The sequence below is a fragment of the Marmota flaviventris genome, chromosome 1, assembly GCF_047511675.1.
Source record: "Marmota flaviventris isolate mMarFla1 chromosome 1, mMarFla1.hap1, whole genome shotgun sequence".
NCBI lineage: Eukaryota > Metazoa > Chordata > Mammalia > Rodentia > Sciuridae > Marmota > Marmota flaviventris.
Window position 1 is genome coordinate 164,861,976 of NC_092498.1, and position 18,339 is coordinate 164,880,314.

Consider the following 18,339-nt stretch of genomic DNA (forward strand, 5'->3'; position numbering starts at 1 on the left):
TGAGAGCCCCCACGGTCTGGAGAAGTGGTCTGGTGGAGGGCTGGTGGTGATTGTCAGGTCAGCCAGCCCCTAAGACTATGCTGGTGGGGGTTCTGGAGGGAGCAGGAGCCGATTTCTCTCCAGGAGCAGCACTACAGGGCTGGAGGGCTTCCAGGAGGGGTAAGCACGAGGCAGGAATGCTCCATGTGCAGAATGGTGAGGGCTGGGCTGAGGGTGGCATGATGGGTCTGTGCTGCAGGGGCGCATCCTGCTGGGACCTAAGGGAGTCCCTCTGCGGAGAGTGGATGTGCTGGCTTCCAACGGTGTGATCCACATGCTGGAGGGCATCCTGCTGCCCCCAACCATCCTGCCCATTCTGCCCAAGCACTGTGGCGAGGACCAGTACAATATCGTGGCGGTGAGTCCCATACCATAAGCCCAGGCACTAAGACACCTCCCACCCATTCTGCTGCAGTGCATGGCCCAGGGACCATCTTCTGAGGCAGGGGCACTGGCCAGGTGCAGTGACATGTGCCTGTAATACCAGTAGCTCAGGAGGCTGAGGCAGGGGGATCCCAAGTTCAAAGCCAGACTCAGCAATTCAGCAAAGCCCTAAGCAACTCAGACCCTGTCTTAAAAAAAAAAAAAAATTTAAAGTGTGGGGAGCGGGGTATGTGGCTCAGTAGTTAAGTCCCCCTGGGTTCAATCCCTGATACAAAAAAGAAAAGAAAGAAATAAAAAACATGAGCTTCGGTGGAGACCAATCATGTCCAAACCATAGCGGGTGCCTGGCATTGCTGGTGCAGCCTGTAGTCCCAGCTGCTTGGGAGGCTGAGGCATGAGGCATGAGAACAGAAGCTGAAGACCAGCCTCTTCAACTTGGTCAGACTGTCTCAAAATATAATTAAAAAGGCCTGGGGATGTGGATCAATGGCAGAGCAGCCCTGGGTTCAACCCCCCAGTACTAAAAATGAAAAGACAAAACAAAACAAAATAGCAGGCACTAAGGCCAAGGGCAGCTCTGAGGCCCAGCTATAGACTCCCAGGGACCCCCCTGTCCTCCCCATATCCAGCCCCCAACAGTCCTACTGCTTCTGCCTTTAAGATGAACATTCTCCGCACCCTCCGTCCCCAGCTTCCCACCATGGAGGCCTGCAGTGGTCTCGGGCTCTATCCCCCTGACTGCCCATTCCTCATTTCCCCCAGCCTCCTGCTCTCCCCAGGATGCTGGACTCTTCCCACCTCGGACTCGTGCCCTCCTCCCGCTGATTGGAGTCCCACCTGACCTCCCGGTGGTTGGCTCTTTCTCATCCCTTGGGTCTCAGCTCAGTGTCATTTTCTCAGGGTATGTTGAATAAATAGATGACACCTGACTCTCTCCCTGCCTTGCCCAGGGCTCCTGTGTGGACTGCCAAGCCCTGAACACCAGCACGTGTCCCCCCAACAGTGTGAAGCTGGTGAGCGTCCCTTGGTCCACCCCTCAGGGATCCCTGACTCTGGATTACCCACCAGGTTCTGCCCCAGGTCACAGTGGATAGAAGGGATTGGGAGACCAGGGAATACTTAGAGGCCCAGGGCTTCCTAGCCTCCCTACCAAGGGATGGGAGTGCTGGGCCCAGGGCTGCCTGGCAGAAGGGGTGGCCCAGGCCCCTCCCTGCTGACTGGCCTTGCCTGGCCCACCCCAGAACATCTTCCCCAAGGAGTGTATCTACATCCACGACCCTATGGGGCTCAATGTGCTCAAGAAGGGCTGTGCCCGGTACTGCAACCAGACTGTCACGGTGAGCCTGGGGTGTGGGTGCTCACCATGGGGACGTGGGGGACGTGGGACCCATGAGCTGGACCAAGTAGATCACCTTCCTCAGGGAGCTGCACCACAGCTCAGTGGTGGCACAGGCGCCACCAAGTCCCCATATTTCTTGCTCTGGAGATGGGACCAGGGACCTGGGCAACAGGGAGGAATGGCTGGGACCTTTTGGGCACTCTCTGTCTCTTACAGAAACTTGGCTGCTGCAAAGGGTTTTTTGGGCCTGACTGCACTCAGTGTCCTGGAGGCTTCTCCAACCCCTGCTACGGCAAAGGCAATGTGAGTCCCTCCCCCGGCCCCAGGCAAGACCAGGGAATGTGTACCCTCCTAAGCTGGCCGTAGCATGCTGGAGCCAAGCCTTCCTCTCTTGAGTTCCCTATATTGGGGCAATGAAAATTATTTGAATTTTTTTAGAAATCGTTCAGTAAATTTTTCCATCTATTTTCCAAAAGGCTCTTTGTTAGTAGTCTTCAGTGTTCTGTCTTTGCCACTTTGTGACATCAGGGCTTCTTCAGCCCCTGGCGATGGAGAATCACAGGAGTTGAGTGTTTCAAGGTTGAGCATAAAACCTCCAGGGCCAGGTGCCTTTTAAGGGCTACTTGTTTGGCAGCATTGCAGACTTTGAAGGTCCCTCCCAGAGGGAGGTCTTGGGGGCAGAAGGGGCTCAGAGCCAGTCCCAGGAAGTGGGGTGTTAGGCGAGGACAGGTGGAAGTCCCTCTCCCACAGCTGATCCTTGGTGTACCTACCCTCCAGTGCAGTGACGGGATCCAGGGCAATGGGGCCTGCCTCTGTTTCCCTGACTACAAGGGCCTCGCCTGCCACATCTGCTCTAACCCAAACAAGCATGGAGACCAGTGCCAGGAAGGTGAGTGGTCCTGGCCCAGGCCGCCTCCCAGGGAGAAAGAAGATCTGCTCAGAAAGGGGGCTGGGTGATCTCCAGAAGGGAAACAGGGCCCTGAGAGGTGCAATGAAGGTCCAAAGGAATAGAAGAAGATTTGGGAACAGAAATAGATGTCCTCATCTTCACCCATGCCAGGAAGAGCACTGTGGTTTAATGTAAGCAAGCAGGATTTAGGTCAGACACACTGGAGAACTTCCTTATGGTAATATTGGGGCAGAGCAGCTAGAATGGGGTGATTGAAAGGTCAGAATTCCATTCTGCCTGCCCGTGGAGTCAGGAATGATCTCTGGGTTAGTAATACTGAAGTCAACTCCTACTGGTGGCCCAGTCCTCTACCCGCTGCAGAACCGACCCTGGCTCCCAACCAGTGCTGATTCCTGTCTTGGTTCTCTGTTCCCTTCTCCTTCCTGCAGACTGTGGCTGTGTTCATGGTCTTTGTGACAATCGTCCAGGCAGTGGGGGTGTGTGCCAGCATGGCACATGTGCCCCGGGCTTCAGAGGTCGCTTCTGCAATGAGTCGGTGGAGGACTGTGGGCCCACGGGGCTGGCCCAGCACTGCCACCCCAATGCCCGCTGTGTTAGCCAGGAGGGTGTGGCCCGGTGAGGACTCCTGCTTCCTCTCTTCCCCATCTGGAATCTCGTGCATTGGTTTGCTCAGCCTCTAGCCTCTTCTCGAGGCTCAAGGAGGCCCCTCCTTCACCCACCTCTAGGTGTGTCTGTCTTGATGGCTTCGAGGGGGACGGCTACTCCTGCACGCGCAGCCACCCCTGCTCCCGCCCTGACCGTGGTGGCTGCTCAGAGAATGTCAGTTTCTATGCACGTGCCTTGAAGTTCTGACCCAGGGGCAAGAGGGGACTCCCTGGACCTCCACCTGTGGCCTCACACCCCTGAGTCACTTATCCATGCCTCTTGCAGGCTGAGTGTGTGCCTGGTGACAAGGGCACCCACCATTGCACGTGCCACAGGGGCTGGAGTGGGGACGGCCGCGTCTGTGTAGCCATTGATGAGTGTGGGCTGGACACTCGAGGTGGCTGCCATGCTGATGCCCTCTGCAGCTACGTGGGCCCTGGGCAGGTGAGGCACAGCAGGGTGGCTAGGGGGACTGGGCTGTCCCCATTGGACTGCAGGGACATCCATTCCAAATTCAAGTTCAAGGTCTGGAACCTCAGGTGCAGAGTGAGATTCTATCTCGAGATAAAAAAGCCTGGGGATGTAGCTCAGTGGTAGGGTGCCCCTGGGTTCAATCCCCAGTACTGGGGATGGGGGGAACTGGATGTGCCACTTTGGAAGCCAGGCCTGGCTGGTCAATCTTGTGTAAGAACGCATGGTATTCCCTGTCCTCCCTATTCCACAGTGGCTTTTGGGCCACCAGTCTATTGGGCCTTGGCGGTGGAACACAGATGAGTATAAATAAGGCCTGAAACACTGAATCCCCTCAGGAGCCTTAAAATACAGAACTGAGCTGGGCGCAGTGGTGCATGCCTATAATCCCAGCAGCTTGGGAGGCTGAGACAGGAGGATTGTGAGTTCAGAGCCAGCCTAAGCAAAAGTGAGGTACCAAGCAACTCAGTGAGACCCTGACTCTAAATAAAATTCAAAATAGGGCTGGGGATGTGGCCTAGTGGTCGAGTGTCCCTGAGTTCAATCCCCGGTACTCCCTACCCCGTAGAAAAGGAGCAGGTTTAGATACTTCCAATTTGCCTCTAAAGACAGTTGAGATCTGGGGTGTCCTACCTGTCACTCACCTGCAGTGTGGATGAGTCCAAGGGACTTGGTATTTAGTGGGAGGGACCAGAACAGCTAATCAGGGTGGCAAGGGATGGCTGGAGATGGGGTTCAAGCTGCCATCCTTGGGGCTGGCATTGGTAGACACCTACCTGCCTGCCCTCTTGCCACAAGCTACCGACCTCAATGACCCTGGCAGGACTCTGAATGCAGAGGGACACTGAATCTCTCCAGATGCTTCCCTCCTGATGCCATCCTGAGAGACAGTCTGGAGTACGAAGCTCCAAACAGGGCTGTGGTCTGGATGGGCCTCCCTGGGGAGCAGCACCTTGCAAGAGCCAGGGAGTTGAGGAGGAAAGAGGTGGGGGGCTCATGACCAGACAAAGCCTTTGCTCCCTGATCTCCCCAGAGCCGATGCACCTGCAAGCTGGGCTTCGCCGGGGATGGCTATGAGTGCAGCCCCATCGACCCCTGTCGGGCAGGCAACGGTGGCTGTCATGGCCTGGTGAGAGGGTCAAGGGCTCAGAGCCCTGGGGAGGCTCTCTGGGTTGGGTCTGGCTGCAACTCACTTCCTCTCAGTATATCTGCCTACTGTCAGGATCAGGTTTTTTCTAAACCTCAAATCACCCTTTTTGCCCAGTCACAGGATAAAACCTTCATATTTCCCTATCAAGCCACAGGCCCCGCCCTGCCTCCTCTTTCTGTGCCATCTTGTTCCCTGTTCCTCGGACCATCCAAGCTCCTCACTGTTCCCTGACCTTGTTCTGCCCCACACTATGACGATCCTGTGGCTTGGCTAGCTCCTCCTGCTCTCAGCCAGGGCACTCCCTAGCCCTGGTCTCCCTACCCGCCCCACCCACAGTCATCACAAGCAGGGTCATTCTTATGTCAAATGCTCAGTAATCTTGAGAATAGGGCTAGATCCACTCCTGGTGCTCCATGTGCTCAGACAGGATGGCTGGAGAAGGAGATGGTGGTGCCAGGTGGCTAGACAGGCAGAGAGGAGATGGATGATAAGGACAAACAGAGAATCCAGTGCAGTGGCACACGCCTGTAATCCCAGTGGCTCAGGAGGCTGGCGAGTTCAAAGACAGCCTTGGCAATTTAGGAAGGCCTTAAGCAACTCAGTGAGACCTTAAATAAAAAATAAAAAGGACTACAAATGTGACTCAGTGGTTAAGTGCCCCTGGGTTCAATCCCTGGTACCAAAAAAAAAAAAAAAAAAAAAAAAAGGCAGGGGTTGGGTGGTGTCCAGCCTGCCTTCTGAGTACTAAATGGAGGGTTTGTCTCTCTGTCCCCCATCCCCACCAGGCCACCTGCCAGGCAGTGGGGGGAGGTCAGCGGATCTGCAAATGCCCCCCTGGGTTTGGAGGTGATGGTCTTAGTTGTTATGGAGACATCATCCGGGTAGGTGATGCACAGATTCATTTTTCTCTTCCCCCTGGACCTGGGGTGGGAAAGGGGTGGTGCTCAGGGCCCTTTGTTGGGGGGAGACTTGGATTTGCCCTCAGGTGCATAACCTGGGCCCTTTCCCTTCCCTTAGGAACTCCAGGCCAACGCCCACTTCTCCGCCTTCTCCCAGTGGTTCCAGGTAGTATGCTGGGTTGGGGCTCAAATCCAGTAGGCTTCCTAGATGTCACCCAACATCACCAAGTGGCAGGTGGTGTAGGTAAGTCTCTAGATGCTGCTGCTTCCATCACCCCCATCCCCTCACTGTGTGCAGAATGCCAGCATCACTCTTCCTGCCAACGGCCAAGTCACAGCCCTGGTGCCCTCTGAGTCCGCCATCCGTAGGCTGAACCCTGAGGACCGGGCCTTCTGGCTGCAGCCGAAGATGCTACCACACCTAGTCAGGTAGGGCAGCCACAGCTGGGCCAGGCCACAGGAGGGTCCTTCTGTGTGGGTCTCCCAGGAGAGGTGGAGGAGAACTGGGTTTTTGGCCTGGCATGTGTCCACCTGTTGGGAGGGACCCCGTTCCAAGGATCTCTATATGTCATACTAATCAAGCTTTATGTCCCTCCTAACTATGCCTTCCTCAGGGCCCATTTTCTCCAGGGTGCTCTCTCTGAGGAGGAGCTAGCCCGGCTGGACAGACAAAATGTGACCACCTTGGACCCTACCACACGCTGGGAGATTCGCAACATCAGTGGGGTATGAGATGAACCCTGGCAGAAGAGGTGACAAGGCAGGCCATGGGAGGGAGCTTGAGTGGTCACAGGCTCCCCCAGACCAGCACACTCGGGGAATGAGACTGAGATTGGGTCCCCTTCCCCTTCTCAGAGCTGGGCTCAGAGGATGTGCTCAGGACACCTTGCAGTGTGTTTGGGGGCCAGCAGTGATTACCCTGTGAGGGGCTGCCTGTCTGTGCCTGTGCCATATTCCTGTCCCTCTCATCATGGGCCGTAGTGGGGGGTCTGTGCACCCACTGCTAGAGCTTGCATTGAGGGTCGCAGGCCAGACGGGGGTGCTTGGCACTGAGCTCTGCCTGCTGCCTTCTAGAGGGTCTGGGTGCAGAACGCCAGCGTGGATGTAGCTGACCTCCTCGCCACCAATGGTGTCCTACACATCCTCAGCCAGGTATAGCAGGAGGAGCATGTGTGCGGAAGGCCTCCCAGGCAAGCCACAGAGCAACAACACTAACCAGCCCCTCGTGCTCTACCCCAGGTCTTGTTGCCTTCCCGAGCTGATGTGCAAGGTGGGCAGGGGTTGCTTCAGCAGTTGGACCTAGTACCTGCCTTCCGCCTCTTTCGGGAGCTTCTGCAGGTAGGGGAGGCCAGCATTGGGGCTGCCTGCTCAGGGGCACCTTACCCAGGTCTGGAGGGGGTGGGCTGGCTCCCAGCATCAGGACTGAAGACTAATGTGCCTATCCCTGTCCCCTGGCCCTAGCGCCATGGCTTGGTGCCCCAGATCGAGGCTGCCACTGCCTACACCATCTTTGTGCCCACAAATGGCTCCCTGGAGGCCCAGAGCAATGGCAGCAGCTTGGTGAGGCGTGGGGATGGGGTGACTGAAGGCGGAGGGTGAGGGCACAGAGGGCAAGCTTCCCATGCCACAGCAGAGGGACACAGTGGGAACAGCATGATGTCCAGGAGGCTCCAGAGTCCCAAACCCCCTGAGCTCATGCCTTCTCCCACCCCAGAATGCAGACACAGTGCGACACCATGTGATCCTGGGGGAAGCACTCTCTGTGGAAGCCCTGCGGAAGGGGGGACACCGCAACTCCCTCCTGGGCCCTGCCCACTGGCTTGTCTTCTACAACCACAGTGGCCAGGTTTGAGGGGCAATGGGCAAGGAGACCCTTCTTGGGGACTCTACTCTTGAAGACTGCTTCTCTCTGGAGTTGCTCCTACTAGGAGCCCCCTTCCTCTGCTCCAGGGAGATTTCCCCCATCCTTGGAGGTGCTCCCCTCTCCTTGGAATGTGTCATGGCTTTATAAGCCCCCAGCATGAGGATGGTGGGGTAGGTGGATTCAAATTCTTGTCCCACTTCTCAGCCTGAGGTGAACCACGTGCCGCTGGAAGGCCCTTTGCTGGAGGCCCCTGGCAGTTCGCTGTTTGGCCTGTCTGGCGTCCTGACAGTGGGCTCAAGCCGCTGTCTACACAGCCATGCAGAGGCCCTGAGGGTGAGAGGCTGGGGCCAGAGGAGGGCAGTGGGAGGACATTAAGAGTAGGGGGTGAATGGGTACAGTGGCTCACACCTGTAATCCCAGTTACTTGGGAGGCTGAGGCAGGAGGATCCCAAGTTGGAGTCCAACTTGGGAAACATAGTGAGACTTGCTGTAGCTCAGGGGTAGAGCATCCCTGGATTTAGTCCCTGGTACTGCAAGAAATGAAAAATTGGCCTGGCTGACAGGGAGGGACACTTGGTCAGCTGGCCCTGGAGGAAAGGTGGTACATTTGGGGGTCCCACTCTGGACCAACTGACACCCCACTCTTCCTCCCTGCAGGAGAAATGCATAAACTGTACCGGGAAGTTCCGCTGTACTCGGGGCTTCCAGCTGCAGGTGGGATGGGCTTGGCGCAGCTCTGCCCCTGCTTTGTTGTCCTCAGCCCATGTGTGGGGACCTGGATTGACAGCAGCCAGCCTTCCTGGTGGAAGCCCTGTGGCCCAGCCTGGCCTGCTGGGCAGCCTTGTGCAGTCCTGCTTCTTGAGGCCTCAATCCTGTGGCCCCACCCCTCCCCACCCCATATCTATCTCCTTGGTCCCTTTTGCTTCTTCTACTCCCCTGCTGGGCTGTCTGTCTCACCTACTCAGATCCCTGAAATCCAATTATCTGTCTCCTCATTCACTGTCCTCACCCCTCCTGCCTGTCCCCACTTTCAGGACACACCCAGGAAGAGCTGTGTCTACAGATCAGGCTTCTCCTTCTCCCGGGGCTGTTCTTACACATGTGTCAAGAAGATTCAGGTTTGTCCTGAAGTTCCCCCCACCCCAAGCCTTTGGACAGTGGGAACGGGGACCCAGGGGAGAAACCAGGGACTGGATTTCAAGAGCAGAGGCAGAAGCCAGGCATGGTGGTGCTGCTCAGGAGGCCGAGGCAGGAGGATGGCAAGTTCAAAGCCAGCCTCAGCAAGTTAATGAGACCCTGTCTCTAAATAAAATATAAAAAGGGCTGGGGATGTGGCTCAGTAGTTAAAAGCCACAGGTTCAGTCTCTGGTACCACAAAAAGAAAAGAAAAGAAAAAAAAAGGGCTGGGTCTAGGATGAGGCCCTTGAAGCAAGAGTGACTTGAGGAAAGGAAAGGGAGAGATGTCCAAAGTCAGAGGCTAGTGTTTATTACTGCGTCCATCTTTCTGAGGTATGGAGATGGGGAGAGGGAGAAAGAGGCTCAACCCTGAGCTGCCCCTGCCAACCCCACCCTAGCAGAGGCAGGGCTTCGCTTCTCATTGTGGGACCCAGGTGCAGTCCTCCCCTGCTTGAATCTCCATCCTGCCCCCGCCAGGGGGTGCTGTAGAAGAAGCTCTCATGCCCCTTTCAGCTCTGATCTGCCCACAACCCAGTCTTTGGTCCCAGTTGCTGTACTGTGTGGGCCTGTGGCCCCAACATGCCCCCCCACCTTTCCCTTCCCCATGACATCTGGCCTGTACTCGCCATCTCCCTCCCTCCCTCCCTCCCCATTTCCTTCCTGTTCCCTGACCCTTGCAGGTGCCCGACTGCTGCCCCGGCTTCTTTGGGACACTGTGCGAGCCATGCCCAGGGGGTCTGGGTGGTGTGTGCTCAGGCCACGGGCAGTGCCAGGACAGGCTCCTGGGCAATGGGGAGTGCCGCTGTCACGAGGGCTTCCACGGAACCGCCTGCGAGATGTGCGAGCTGGGCCGCTACGGGCCCTCCTGCACTGGAGGTGAGGATGGGAGGGGCAGGGTGCTGGGCACCTGGGAGAGGAGAGTGGGTTGGGGACCCTGGCAGGAGCAGGATGGAGACACCGGATAACTCCTGTCCTCTCTCATCCCTCTCCTAGTGTGTGACTGTGCCCACGGGATGTGCCAGGAGGGGCTGCAAGGGGACGGAAGCTGTGTCTGTAATGTGGGCTGGCAAGGCCTCCGCTGCGACCAGAGTGAGTGGGTCCCCAAGGGGTGTAGGGACATTGGAGAGGCAGTTCCTGTCTGAATGACCAGAACCTTCCTCCTGCCCCCAGAAATTGTTGGCCCTCAGTGCCCCAAGAAGTGCGATCCCAACGCCAAGTGAGTTACCTAACCTGGGACAGGGGGTGAGGGGGTGGGAATTGGGTCGGAGCAGGGGCTGGGCAGAGGCTGAGCCATGGCCACCTCTCCCAGCTGCATACAGAACTCCACTGGATCCCCGACCTGCGTCTGCGCTGCGGGCTACTCGGGCAATGGCAGCTATTGCTCAGGTCCAGCCACATGTGTGCCCTGGGCCCCTCTCTGAAATGCTGGGGGTGGTGGTCCCCACAGAGCCCCCTGCCATCACTGTCCCATCTCAGATCTTACCCGTCTCTGACATTTTTCTTTTCTCCTGCTCCACCCCTGTCCCATGCCTGCTCCTCTCAACCTTCTGGAACCATCTACCCCTAGAGGTGGACCCCTGTGCCAATGGCCATGGGGGCTGCTCCCCCCACGCCAACTGCACCAAGGTGGCACCTGGGCAGCGGACGTGCACCTGCCAGGATGGCTACACAGGCGATGGGGAGCTGTGTCAGGGTGAGGCTGAGACTCCCAACCTGCATGCTTGTGGGGCCAGGGCTCTGAAGTCAGCAGTTTGAGGCCAACTAGGAAGAATTGAAGGGCATGCACTGTGTGGGACCCAGAGAGGCAAGGAGCTGAGCACCTGATGGACAGATGAAGGAGGGGTCAGCACCACCCCTCATTCCAGTGTCTTTTCCCCTAGAAATTAACAGCTGTCTTATCCGCAATGGGGGCTGTCACATTCATGCCGAATGCATCCCCACAGGTCCCCAGCAGGTCAGCATGCTGGGCGGGGCCTGGGCTGTGCATTCCCCCATAAGGCCTGGGGAGGGGGTGACCCTTTCATCCAGGGCACAGGCCAGCTCTTGCCCCCAGGCAGCCTCACTGATCAGGCTTTGGGACAGGTCTCCTGCAGCTGTCGCGAGGGTTACAGTGGAGATGGCATCCGGACCTGTGATCTTCTGGACCCCTGCTCCCAGGTCAGGCTCCATGTTAACACATTTCACAGGGAGAAGAGGGGTCTGAGACAGAAAGCAGTCCTCCTCACACCCAGAAGGGTCCCCCGAGTCTCTGTAGGGTGGATCACCTTTCCCCAAGCTCCAATTTGGCTCATTGGTTGGAAATAGGGCTTTGGGAATTGGACAGGGAACTTCATGGCCTCTTCTCTAGAGCTGTGGGTGACTGAGGAGTCTAGGAAGACACTGATGCCTCCCTTTCCTATTCCTGCCACAGAACAATGGAGGCTGCAGCCCTTATGCCACATGCAAAAGCACAGGCGATGGCCAGAGGACATGCACCTGTAACAGAATCCACACTGTGGGAGATGGCTTCACCTGCCGTGCCCGCCTCGGCCTGGTAATGATGCTCAAATCTGACCTTGACCTCATCTTGACATGCCCCATGGACCTGAAATACAATCTTGGCTTAGACCCTGGATTGGATCCTAATCATGGCCTTGACCAGACCCTGTCCCTGCCCCTGTCTCCTCTTGGGTCTCGTCTCAGCTATGACACATGAAACTGATTCTGACCCCAGCTCAGATCCCACTCCCCTGGCTTTCCTTTCATTTCTGCCTTGGCCAGACCTTGGGCTGCAGGTGCTGGGGCAGGCACCAGGCCCTGAATGGGGGCCACCCTAAATCTGAACTGATCCTCGCTCCCTCAGGAGCTCTTTCGGGACAAGCATGCCTCATTCTTCAGCCGCCATCTCCTGGTGAGTAACCAGCTTGGGCCTCTGTGACCTGCAGGTACCACCTGTCTCTGGGCTTCAATGTTCCCATGTGGTCAGGGATTTAGTTGGTCTGGCCTCTCAGAGGTCAAGTCTCCCACGAGATTTGTGGAAGCCCCAGATTGGTCCCAAGTTGCTACTCTTCCATTCAAGCTGCCCTCCCCCTCCACCTCCCCAGGAATACACGGAGCTCAAGGGAAACGGGCCTTTCACAGTCTTCGTTCCACAAGCAGATCTAATGACCAACCTGTCGCAAGTATGCTGGCCCAGGAGTGAGTCCAGGGAGGGATGAGTACTAGGTGGGCAGAGGTGGAAATACGGCTCCTCCCACCCTCCCGACTCTATTCTAGAATGAGCTGGCTCGGATTCGTGCAAATCGCCAGCTTGTGTTCCGCTACCACGTGGTTGGCTGCCAGCAGCTTCACACCCAGGAGCTGCTGGACCAGGGCTATGCCACAGCACTCTCTGGGCACACCCTGCGCTTCAGCGAGAGGGAGGTGAGCCCCATTTCATCCCTCCCCCTACAGGGTTGACCCCTAGGTTCAAGATTGGCCCCTTTCAAGCCAGGGCCTATGCCCTGATGCCCTTTGCTTAACACCCAGCCAGTGGGCACTTCAAAGAGAGGGAGATTAGCCCAGCCCAGTTCTTGCCCACACTCTCCCATGAGCCTGTTTTCAGCCCCAGTACTTTGGATCCTAACAGGGCTTAGTGCTGCTCTTCCACTCCAAATGTCTTTGGCATTTGCCTCTAAGGGTCTGGAGCCCAGCACCCGGCCTTGACTCCACCCCTAGCCCCGCCCACCTTCGGCCTCAGTCCCAAACCCAAGACTCAGCGGGGGACTTGCCCCACCCCCAGCTCCAGAGCACCCTGTTAACCCCAGGCCCGCCCCCATGCAATCTGCCCCACCCCCAGGGCAGCGTATACCTCAACGACTTCGCGCGTGTAGTAAGCAGCGACCACGAAGCAGTGAACGGCATCCTGCACTTCATCGACCGCGTGCTGCTTCCGCCAGAAGTACTACACTGGGAGCCTGATGCCACCCCGATCCCGAGCCCTCTGGTAGGCCTGAGCGCCAGGCTGGGACCTGGAAGACTCAGAGGCAGGGGTGGGGGGCTGGGGGAGTGGCTGGGATCCTTGCATCCTCCTGACCAGCTGCTCATGAGCGCCTTTCTGCAGAGAAATGTCACCGACGCTGCTGAGAGCTTTGGTTACAAGATCTTCAGCCACCTTATGACGGTACTTCATGTGTGTGCGTGCCTGTCAATGTGTGTATGTGTGCAACAGTGTGTGCGCTTCCCTTCCCCTAAGAAGGACAAGGGCTGCTAGAAGTGCCTTGTGCACAGAACACACCTGTGTGCAGGGGCTTTCCAGTACGGACCCATCTGTGCTTGTGAGCCTGCAGACTTGAGAAGTGTGCACACTCAGGGTGCCTGCAAGTGTGACTACATGTAGTGTCCCCGTTTGTGGTTTCACTTTGGGCATTTTCAGTTGACTATGGGCAAATGCAGTCTAAAAATATTAAATGGAAAAATCTCAGAAATAAAAATTCAAGTTTTTTGATTGTTTGGTACTAGGGTTTGAACCTAGGGGCATTTAGCCACTGATCCACATCCCCAGTCCTTTGTTGTATTTTATTTAGAGATGGGGTCTCACAGAGTTGCTTAGCACCTCGCTGAGTTGCTGAGACTGGCTTTGAACTCAAGATCCTCCTGCCTCAGCCTCCTGAGCCGCCAGGATTACAGGGGTGCACCACCACACCCAGAACAACTCACAAATTTTAAAGAACTTATTACAGTGTAACAATTATTCTATTGCTAATGTCTTACTGAGGCTAGTTTACAAATTAAACTATCTCATATGTTTAGGAAAAAGCAATGTACATAGGATTCTGTACAATCCCCGATTTCAGGCATCGACTGGGGTCTTGGACTCTCAACCTGGGATGGCTGCAGCCTAGGGTGGCTAGTGGGAAGGCTACCTGGCCTGGGTCTCTGGAACCCATTCCTAGTCTTTGTGATCTAGCCCCCTGTCTCTACCTCTACCAGTCTGTGGCAGCCACACTTCTGCTCTGACTCACCAGGTAGCCGGCCTCCTGCCCATGCTTCGAGATGTGTCCCACAGGCCCCTCACAATGCTGTGGCCCACAGATTCTGCCCTGCAAGCCCTGCCTCCTGATCGGCAGGCCTGGTTATACCATGAGGACCACCGTGATAAGTTGGCAGCTATTCTGCGGGGCCATGTGATCCGCAATGTTGAGGTGGGTACAGCTTCAGAGCTCAGTTCCCACTGCTGCAGCTCATCCTGCCTGCCCAGCTTCAACTGTGGCTCCATTTGTCCAGGCCTTGGCATCTGACATGCCCAACCTTGGTTCACTCCGAACCATGCATGGGACCCCCATCTCCTTCTCCTGCAGTCGTGCTCGGCCTGTGAGTCTGGGAAGGGGATTTGGATGGGGGAAGCAGGAGGGACCGAGGGGTTGCAGTACCCCTGTGATGTCCATGTGCTCCACATCCTCCCCCTGCAGGGTGAGCTCATGGTGGGTGAGGATGATGCCCGCATTGTGCAGCGGCATATGCCCTTTGAAGGTGGCCTGGCCTATGGCATTGACCAGCTACTAGAGCCACCTGGTCTTGGTGCCCGCTGTGATCGCTTTGAAACCCGGCCACTACGACTGGTGAGGGATGCCACAGACCAGAGGTGGATGGGCAGGGGCTCAGGCCTACCTGTTTTGTGTATCCACCTCACCTGTGGTATTGGCCTTCATCCCTTCCAGAAGACTTGCAGCATCTGTGGCCTGGAGCCACCCTGTCCTGAGGGCTCGAGGGAGCAGGTAAGGGGCTAAGGGCCAATTGGGGAATGGGCAGGGAACAGGGACCACTAAGTTCAGACTGTCTGTGGCCCGACTCTTCTTGGCCCAGGGCAGCCCTGAGACCTGCTGGCGCTACTACGCAAAATTATGGTCGAGCCCTTCCCTGCATTCCCTGGCACTTGGCAACATCTGGGTGCGGCCCAGCTTCTGGAGCCATCCCCAAGGCAAGAGCAGGGGCTGCCACCGCAACTGTGTCACCACCACGTGGGTACCCAGCTGTTGCCCTGGTCACTATGGCAGCGAGTGCCAAGGTATGTGCCTTGAGCTTATAGACACTGGTCTGGCTCCTCCAGCCCTTGAGAGAGCCAAGGGCAAGACTCTGGTCACTATCCCTGGGAAGGTTATTGCTGTGCTCCAGGGTAGGGGAGGTCTGGATCCCAAGAGATTTCACTAGAGGGAATGCTCAAAGAGGTGGCATGAGCAGGGCCTGGTGGCCCACACCCACAATCCTAGCAGCTCAGGAGGCTGAGGCAGGAAGATTGGGAGTTCAAAGCCAGCTTCAGCAAGACCCTGTCTCAAAATATAAAAAGGGCTGTGGATGTGGCTCAGTGGTTAAGTGCCCTGAGTCCAATCCTGAGTACCAAAAACAAACAAACAAACAAACAAACAAAAAAAGTGGGGGTGGTGTGTAGAGGGCACAGGACCTGGTGGGGAGTGTTAAAGGGTCTGGATGTTCTCCAGGCACCTAGAAGGTTTGCAGCAGTGTGGGGATGTGAGTGGATTGGTGTTGATGAGTCTTGGTTGCTACAGGGTGGGGGACAGATGGTAGGGCTGGGCTGCATGGGTGAGTGCTCTGATGAGAGCCCTTGGACTCACCACTCTTCTCCCACCCCTTCCTCTAGCTTGTCCCGGCAGCCCCAGAAGCCCCTGTAATGGTCATGGCGTGTGCCTAGACGGCATGAGTGGCAGTGGGCGGTGTAGATGCCATTCAGGTTTTACAGGGACAGCCTGTGAACTGTGCACCCCGGGTTTTTTTGGACCCCAATGCCAAGGTGGGCCATCCCTGCTCTGCCCTGCCCTGCCCTGATCCCTTGGCCAGTGTGCCAACCTTCATCATCCTGCTTGTTCCTCTCTCCAGCCTGCAGCTGCACCTCCCATGGCCGCTGTGATGAGGGCCTGGGAGGCTCTGGCTCCTGCTTCTGTGATGAAGGCTGGACTGGGCCACACTGTGAGGTGCAGCTGGGTGAGTGGCCCTCATGCTTGTGTCTCCCTGCACTTGTACCCACCTGCACACACAGGTGCATATGGCAACTGCACACTCAGGTGGAGGCACTGAAGATGGGTGGGACAGGTGGAGGCCAAGAGGGCAGCTACTGACCTGGTCATATGGGGATGGGCCCTGGGGGACAGAGCTGCAGCCTGTGTGTACTCCACCCTGTGCATCCCAGGCCATGTGCCGTGCGGGCAACAGCTGTGAGTGCAGTCTAGGCTATGAAGGCGACGGCCGTGTGTGCACAGGTAAGCAGCTGGCTGAGGAGGTGCAGGGGGGATGTCCCCATTACCCCCAGGCACCTGGTTCAACTCCTTTCTCCCTGCCTCCCAGTGGCAGACCTGTGCCAGGATGGGCATGGTGGCTGCAACGAACATGCCAACTGCAGCCAGGTGGGCACAGTGGTCACCTGTGTCTGCCTGCCCGACTATGAGGGTGATGGTTGGAGCTGTCGGGCCCGCAATCCCTGTGCAGATGGCCACCGTGGAGGCTGCAGTGAGCATGCCGACTGTCTCAACACTGGCCCAGTAAGCAGGGGTGGGAGCCAAGAAATCGGGGGCAGAGGCCCCACTGTTCACTCCCACCGTCTCTGAAGGACATCTATGTTGTCTAACCCCAGAACACACGTCGCTGTGAGTGCCATGCAGGCTATGTGGGCGACGGACTGCAGTGTCTGGAGGAAGCTGCGCCGCCTGTGGACCGCTGTTTGGGTCACCCGTCACCCTGCCACACAGATGCTGTGTGCACTGACCTACATTTTCAGGGTGTGTCCCACTGCCCTCCTCCTAGCACCCTGCTTTATCCCTGAGCTGGAGCCAGCTGACCATGCACCTTCCCTCTTGCAGAAAAGCAGGCAGGTGTCTTCCACCTCCAGGCCACCAGCGGCCCTTATGGCCTGAACTTCTCAGAGGCTGAGGCAGCCTGTGGGGACCAGGGAGCTGTCCTTGCTTCTCTCTCTCAACTCTCTGCTGCCCAGCAGGTATGTGGGGCTCAGGGGTTGGAGCTAAGCCTGAGGGCCCAAGTTGGGCCTTGGGTCTTAGCGTCCCCTCCTGCCGCTACAGTTGGGCTTCCACCTGTGTCTTATGGGCTGGCTGGCCAATGGCTCTGCTGCCCACCCTGTCGTCTTCCCTGCCGCCGACTGTGGTGATGGTCGGGTGGGTGTAGTCAGCCTAGGCGTCCGCAAGAACCTCTCAGAGCGCTGGGATGCCTACTGCTACCGTGAGCAAGGTACACCCACCCCAAGCCCCGCGCCCTGCTCTGCCCCTTCCTGCCCATCCACGGAGCCACTGACCTGCCTTTCTTGCAGATGTGTCTTGCCAATGTAAGGCCGGCTTTGTAGGTGATGGGATTAGCATATGCAATGGGAAGCTGCTTGATGTCCTGGCTGCCACTGCCAACTTCTCCACCTTCTACGGGGTGTGCAGGGGGCCAGCCTCAGGGGTGTGGGCAGTTGGGATCCCTGTGGAAGGAGCCTGCCTATAGCCAACTTCCCACCCTCCCAGATGCTACTGAGCTATGCCAATGCCACCCAGAAGGGTTTTGACTTCCTGCGCTTCCTGGATGATGAGCTCACCTATAAGACACTCTTCGTCCCTGTCAACGAAGGTTTTGTGGACAACATGGTAAGAGCAGGTCCCTGTGCACAGCACAGGCTGTTTGCTCCCTGTGGCTGGCACAGCCCAATAGGTCTTGCTCTGTCTACAGACACTGAGTGGTCCAGACCTGGAGCTGCATGCTTCCAATGCCACCTTCCTGAGCACCAATGCCAGCCAGAGGACCCTGCTCCCTGCCCACTCGGGCGTCAGCCTCGTCATTAGTGACACAGGCCCTGGCAACAATTCTTGGGCCCCTGTGGTGAGTCTGGCCCCTACCATGCTGGATCCAACCCTCACTCACCTGCGAGGCTTGACTCTGGTCTCCCTGCAGGCCCCAGGGGCAGTTTTGGTTGGCCGTGTCATCATATGGGACATCATGGCCTTCAATGGCATCATCCATGCTCTGGCCAGCCCCCTTCTAGCACCCCCTCAGCCTGTGAGTACCAGGAAGGGGAGGGCGGAGCTGCAAGGATGGCACAGCTTTGGCCCAGTCCTTGATGCTCTCCTTGGTTGCAGGGAGCAGTGCTGGCACCAGAAGCCCCACCGGTGGCAGCGGGTGTCGGGGCAGTGGTTGCTGCTGGAACACTGATCAGCCTGGTGGCCGGCGTGCTCTACCTCCGTGCTCGGGGCAAGCCCACAGGCTTTGGCTTCTCTGCTTTCCAGGTAAGGCTGGGGGCTGCCGCGGCAGTGTCCTTTGGTCTTGTTCCATCACTTACCTCTCATCTCCCAGGCAGAAGATGATGCTGGTGACGACTTCTCCCCATGGCAAGAAGTGAACAGCCCCACCCTGGTGTCTGTCCCCAACCCTGTGTTTGGCAATCATGATGCCTTTTGTGAGCCCTTTGATGTGAGTGGAGGGAGGGAGGGGGCCATGGAAGTGGGC

The 18,339-nt window shown here is 57.2% G+C and overlaps 1 protein-coding gene across 3 annotated transcripts in view; it reads left to right on the top strand.

Moving 5' to 3' along the window:
• Positions 1–18,339, top strand: part of Stab1 (stabilin 1) — a 28,687-nt gene that overhangs the window by 10,107 nt on the left and 241 nt on the right. Inside the window, exons 18-68 of one of the 3 annotated variants that reach the window (XR_011708997.1) lie at positions 239–397; positions 1,374–1,436; positions 1,665–1,760; positions 1,979–2,065; positions 2,540–2,651; positions 3,101–3,287; positions 3,398–3,491; positions 3,603–3,761; positions 4,822–4,917; positions 5,724–5,819; positions 5,956–6,003; positions 6,136–6,266; positions 6,452–6,563; positions 6,912–6,989; positions 7,077–7,175; positions 7,299–7,397; positions 7,552–7,683; positions 7,906–8,034; positions 8,359–8,415; positions 8,736–8,819; positions 9,558–9,753; positions 9,871–9,966; positions 10,048–10,093; positions 10,187–10,263; positions 10,445–10,570; positions 10,758–10,831; positions 10,960–11,034; positions 11,288–11,410; positions 11,720–11,767; positions 11,961–12,038; positions 12,133–12,279; positions 12,695–12,841; positions 12,959–13,018; positions 13,863–14,039; positions 14,122–14,208; positions 14,307–14,456; positions 14,556–14,612; positions 14,701–14,902; positions 15,494–15,643; positions 15,730–15,834; positions 16,002–16,109; positions 16,195–16,388; positions 16,481–16,625; positions 16,707–16,840; positions 16,923–17,088; positions 17,168–17,277; positions 17,364–17,483; positions 17,566–17,715; positions 17,788–17,892; positions 17,973–18,119; positions 18,191–18,303. Coding sequence is in view for 2 of the 3 variants with exons in the window: in XM_027947833.2 (XP_027803634.1) it covers positions 239–397; positions 1,374–1,436; positions 1,665–1,760; positions 1,979–2,065; positions 2,540–2,651; positions 3,101–3,287; positions 3,398–3,491; positions 3,603–3,761; positions 4,822–4,917; positions 5,724–5,819; positions 5,956–6,003; positions 6,136–6,266; positions 6,452–6,563; positions 6,912–6,989; positions 7,077–7,175; positions 7,299–7,397; positions 7,552–7,683; positions 7,906–8,034; positions 8,359–8,415; positions 8,736–8,819; positions 9,558–9,753; positions 9,871–9,966; positions 10,048–10,093; positions 10,187–10,263; positions 10,445–10,570; positions 10,758–10,831; positions 10,960–11,034; positions 11,288–11,410; positions 11,720–11,767; positions 11,961–12,038; positions 12,133–12,279; positions 12,695–12,841; positions 12,959–13,018; positions 13,863–14,039; positions 14,122–14,208; positions 14,307–14,456; positions 14,556–14,612; positions 14,701–14,902; positions 15,494–15,643; positions 15,730–15,834; positions 16,002–16,109; positions 16,195–16,388; positions 16,481–16,625; positions 16,707–16,840; positions 16,923–17,088; positions 17,168–17,277; positions 17,364–17,483; positions 17,566–17,715; positions 17,788–17,892; positions 17,973–18,119; positions 18,187–18,303 (5,835 nt within the window). In the remaining variant the exon portion in view is untranslated. Of the gene's footprint in view, positions 1–238; positions 398–1,373; positions 1,437–1,664; positions 1,761–1,978; positions 2,066–2,539; positions 2,652–3,100; positions 3,288–3,397; positions 3,492–3,602; positions 3,762–4,821; positions 4,918–5,723; positions 5,820–5,955; positions 6,004–6,135; positions 6,267–6,451; positions 6,564–6,911; positions 6,990–7,076; positions 7,176–7,298; positions 7,398–7,551; positions 7,684–7,905; positions 8,035–8,358; positions 8,416–8,735; positions 8,820–9,557; positions 9,754–9,870; positions 9,967–10,047; positions 10,094–10,186; positions 10,264–10,444; positions 10,571–10,757; positions 10,832–10,959; positions 11,035–11,287; positions 11,411–11,719; positions 11,768–11,960; positions 12,039–12,132; positions 12,280–12,694; positions 12,842–12,958; positions 13,019–13,862; positions 14,040–14,121; positions 14,209–14,306; positions 14,457–14,555; positions 14,613–14,700; positions 14,903–15,493; positions 15,644–15,729; positions 15,835–16,001; positions 16,110–16,194; positions 16,389–16,480; positions 16,626–16,706; positions 16,841–16,922; positions 17,089–17,167; positions 17,278–17,363; positions 17,484–17,565; positions 17,716–17,787; positions 17,893–17,972; positions 18,120–18,186; positions 18,304–18,339 lie in introns of those variants that run through there. The other 2 variants (XM_027947833.2, XM_071618647.1) reach the window with 2 other exon arrangements.